The following is a 5149-nucleotide window of genomic DNA, read 5'->3' on the forward strand; positions in this document are numbered from 1 at the left end:
GTTCAAAATTACAACTTTGGAATCAGATCTTTTGCAACACCACAACTTCTTCCCCAGTTTCTTTGAGTCTAGGGAATTTTGAATTTTTGTTTTGATGGGACCGAACCGTGAGGCTGCGTACGTATCCTTAAAAGGAATCAGGTCAAACATAGTTCAAGACATAGGAGTTGCTTTGTTTTTGTCACTTTTTCTTTTTGCTTTTTCTTTCCTTTTTTTTTCTCTTTCTTTTCTTTCTTCTGCTTTACTTTTCTCATTTTTCTCCTTTCTCCTTTCTTCTTTTTTTTAATTATTTTTTGTATCTGTATTTCTAAACGCTGCTTCTAATTCCAAAAGAGGGGTTGAAAGAAAACAAATAGGCTCAAAGGGATAACAAAGGATAAAGTGTTTAGATAGTAGAATAAAATATTTTCGTCATTCCAATCTTCAAAACATGCCAAGTACAAACAACAAAATTAGACAACCCAAAAAAAATTATACATAATATCTCTTGACTGCATCAACATTGACAGTCATATCTACACATTTGCCTTCTCTATCTGTTAAATACAAAGCACTGTTGGACAACACTCCTGTTACAATGAACGGCCCCTGCCAGTTTGGGGCAAACTTGCCTTTAGCTTCAACTTGATGTGGAAGGATGTGTTTCAATACTTGCTGACCCACTTCAAATTTCTGGGGATGCACCTTCTTGTTGTATGCTCTTGTCATCCTCTTTTGGTACAATTGACCATGACATACGGCCGCCAGCCTTTTCTCATCGATCAGACTTAACTGCTCCAAACGGGTTTTGACCCACTCATCATCACCAATTCCAGCTTCAGCAATAATCCGAAGGGATGAAATTTTAACTTCTGCGGGTATAACTGCTTCAGTACCATATACCAACAAATAAGGAGTTGCACCTACTGAAGTGCGAACAGTGGTGCGGTAACCCAACAAAGCAAAAGGCAACTTTTCGAAGTATCTTCTTTGCCTAGAACCTTGCACCATCTTTTGAAGTATCTTCTTTATGTTCTTGTTAGCTGCCTCAACAACTCCATTTGCCTTGGGGTGATACGGAGTGGAATTTCGATGCATAATCTTGAACTGTTTGCATACTTCTTTCATCAAGTGGTTGTTAAGATTAGCACCATTGTCTGTGATGAGTACCTTGGGGATTTTGAACTGGCAAATGAGGTTTGAATGAACAAAATCAACCACTGCCTTCTTGGTCACAGATTTGAAAGTCATAGCTTCAACCCACTTAGTGAAATAATCAATGGCTACCAGAATAAAACTGTGCCTATTTGATGCCGCTGGCTCAATTAGTCCAATGACATCCATGCCCCAGGCAACAAAGGGCCAAGGTGTGGACATTGTATGCAACTCATATGAAGGAGAATGAATCAAATCACCGTGTACCTAGCATTGATGACACTTGCGCACAAAGCCGATGCAATCTCGTTCCATGGTGAGCCAATAATACCCTGCTCGAAGAATTTTCTTTGCCAAAACGTACCTACTCATATGCGGCCCGCAAACTCCGAAATGCACTTCGATCATGATAGTCGTGGCTTGTCTAGCATCTATGCACCTCAGCAGCCCAAGATCTAGAGTTCTCTTGCACAAAATTCCCCCGCTCAAGAAAAATCCACTAGCCAAATGTCGAATTGTTCTCTTTTGATCACCTGTGGCCTATACCGGATACACCCCCATCTTGATATATTCCTAGATATCATGGAACCACAGTTCACCATCAAGTTCCTCCTCAACCACATTACAGTAGGTATGCTGATCACGAACTTGAATATGCAGAGGGTCAACATAAGCCTTATCCGAATGGTGTAACATCGATGCCAAGGTAGCTAAGGCATCGGTAACCTCATTATGGATCCTAGGAATATGCTTGAACTCTACTGATTTGAATCATTGACAAAGATCATGAAAGCATTGTCGATACGGTATAAGCTTTAAATCCTAAGTCTCCCATTCTCCTTGAATCTGGTGCACCAACATATCCGAATCTCCCAAGACCAAGATTTTCTGGACCCCATATCTATAGCTAACCTCAAACCCAAAATTCATGCCTCGTACTCAGCCATGTTGTTGGTATAATAGAAATAAAGCTGGGCTGTAACAGGGTAGTGGTGCCCTGTTTCAGAAATGAGCACATCCCCTATTCCGACACCTTTCATGTTAGCAGCTCCATCAAAGAAAAGTTTCCAACCTGGCTTTTCATCCTACTCCACCTTGTCAATATGCATCACTTCTTTATCAGGAAAATAATTCTTCAATGGCTTATACTCTTCATCCACCGGGTCTCGACCAAATGATCGGCCAATACTTGAGCTTTCATCACGGTCCGAGTCACATAGATGATGTCAAACTCTATGATCAAAATCTGCCACTTTACAAGTCTTCCTGTGGGCATAGGCTTCTGAAAGATATACTTTAAAGGATCCAGGCAAGAAATCAGATAAGTAGTGTAGGACGACAGATAATGCTTCAACTTTTGTACCACCCAAGTCAGGGCGCAATATGTCCTTTCAAGGGGAGTATACTTAACCTCATAGGATGTGAACTTCTTGCTGAGATAATAGATGGCTTGCTCCTTCTTGAAAGTGATGTTGTGTTGACCCAACACACAACTGAATGAATTATCCAGGACTGTCAAATAGAGAATTAAAGGTCTCCCAGGCTCCGACGGGACCAACACAGGTGGGTTTGACAAGTACCCCTTGATCTTATCAAATGCCTCCTGGCACTCATCAGTCCATTTGACTACGACATCCTTCTTTAGCAACTTAAAGATGGGCTCACAAGTTGTCGTGAGTTGAGCAATAAACCAGCTAATATAGTTTAAATGCCCGAGCAAACTCATCACCTTTGTCTTATTCCTTGGCGGTGGCAATTCTTGTATAGCTTTGGTCTTTGACGGATCTAACTCAATACCTCGCCGACTGACTATAAACCCCAACAGCTTTCCAGATGGGACACCAAATACACATTTTGCAAGGTTGAGCTTAAGGTTTTACCTATGGAGCCTCTGGAAAAACTTTCTCAAGTCCCCTATGGTCAGACTGTTGCTTTGACTTTATGATCACATCATCTATATAAACCTCAATCTCCTTGTGTATCATGTCATGAAATACAGCAGTCATTGCCCTCATGTAGGTTGCCTAGTGTTTTTCAGACCAAATGGCATTACCCGGTAGCAATACATTCCCCATGGTGTGATGAACGCTGTCTTTTCTGCATTTCCTCATTCATTAAGATTTGGTGGTACCCCACATAGCAATCCACAAAAGACCCGATCACATGCTTGGCACAGTTGTTAATCAAAATGTGGATATTTGGCAATGAGAAGTTATCCTTTGGACTTGCTTTGTTGATATCGCGGTAATCAACGCGTACCCTGGTCTTACCATCCTTCTTTGGTACTGGTACAACATTAGCTAACCAAGTGGGGTATCGCGTGACTCGAATGACCTTTGCGTCCAATTATTTTGTGATTTCTTCCTTGATCTTCAGACTCATATCAGTCTTGAACTTCCTTAACTTTTGCTTGATGGGAGGGAATGCTGGATCTGTTGGCACTTTGTGAACCACCAAGTCAGTACTCAAACCCGACATGTCGTCATATGACCATGCAAAAATGTCTTTATATTCAACAATGCTTTGATTATTTCTTCCTTGATTTGTGGTTCCAAGTGTATACTTATCTTGGTTTTCCTGATATTATATGGATCCCCTAAATTGATTGCTTCAGTTTCATATAAATTAGGCTTGAGTTTCTCTTCAAAATGATTTAGTTCTTTACTAATTTCCTCAAATGTCGCTTCTTCATCATATTTTGTTTTATCATCACACTCTATTTCTTGGATTATTATTTCAGAGTTAGATTGGTTTTTATGACTTGGCCGAAGATTCCTCATGCATGTCATATCATTGAAACCAGCATAAAAAGAATTGTACAAAGAAAGACAAAAATGACACTATCAGGAGTAATGGAAAAAGGAAAATTACATTTCATTGAAAATAAAGGATAGAAGGATTTGTACATCAAAACAAGTGAAAAATAAAAATCAGGATTACAACCCTGGAATAAACCAGATAACAGGAAGGAAAACAAAGCAAACTATCAAAACTCCTTCCGAGTAGGGAGAGGAGTAGCATTTCAATTGTTAAGCTTCACTTTTGGCCCAATAAACTACACGCCTGATTTGCTGGAACCTTTCCCAATTTCTACCATGTTCAACTCATCAAATAGACTTTGGAACCTCTCAATCAACTCTTCATCAAAGTCAACCACAGGCTTTGAAACTACTGACACCGGACGCTTCATAACCCCTGACTTGACGAAAGACCTGGAGAGGCGTGGGATAGTCTTAGAGAGCGACCATGCCTTCTTTTTCAACTTTTTAGCCTTCTTCACATCATCCCCTGTGGGCTTGAACCCCAGTCCAAATGTACCCAGATTTTCACGTAGAGACACTAGCTGCATGATACCTTGCAAAGATGCGCCCAGACCCTTGCCCGGCACAAAACCATTCTTTAACATTTCATTTGCTACCATGGTGTTCATAGAAGCTAGCTTTGGACCTGGAATATATTCCCCTTCTTGAACCTTCTCAACTGAAACTGTTTCAGAAAAATGGTAAACCCAAAGCCCCTTATCATCTTTAGCCTCAATAAATGGGATGGATGTATCATTATAAGCATATAAGTTCTCATCACTATGCACTACGATTTCCTATCTGTCCCACTCAAACTTTACCATCTGGTGCAAAGAAGACGGGACTGCTTTGGAAACATGTATCCAGGGCCTACCCAACAACAAATTGTAAGAGATAGCCATATCCAGTACCTGGAACTCCATGGTAAATTCAATTGGTCCTATTGTTAGTTCGAGCACGATATCGCCAACAAAATCTTTTCCCCCTCCGTCAAAACCTCGGACACATATACTATTCTTGTGGATCCTTTCAGTATCAAATTTCAACTTGTGCAGAGTGGAGAGAGGGAAAATGTTCGCACTGGAACCATTGTCAACCAGTACCCTTGTGACCACATAATCTTCGCATTTCACTATGAGATAGAGAGCCCGATTGTGTTCTGTACCCTCCATAGGTAACTCGTCATCCGAGAATGTGATCCTATTTGCCTCAAA

General features: G+C 40.7%; 1 protein-coding gene across 1 annotated transcript; it reads right to left on the reverse strand.

Annotated features, from left to right (window-relative positions):
* Nucleotides 1-471: 471 nt before the first annotated feature.
* LOC138871272 (uncharacterized) lies at nt 472-1356 on the reverse strand. Its single transcript, XM_070149148.1, has 2 exons — nt 1131-1356; nt 472-905 (listed from the first exon to the last, which is right to left on the reverse strand). Exons 1-2 carry the CDS (start codon nt 1354-1356, stop codon nt 472-474), a joined length of 660 nt encoding a protein of 219 aa, XP_070005249.1.
* Between the last annotated feature and the right edge of the window lie 3793 nt (nt 1357-5149).

The sequence above is a fragment of the Nicotiana sylvestris genome, chromosome 6 (assembly GCF_000393655.2).
Source record: "Nicotiana sylvestris chromosome 6, ASM39365v2, whole genome shotgun sequence".
NCBI classification, from domain to species: domain Eukaryota; kingdom Viridiplantae; phylum Streptophyta; class Magnoliopsida; order Solanales; family Solanaceae; genus Nicotiana; species Nicotiana sylvestris.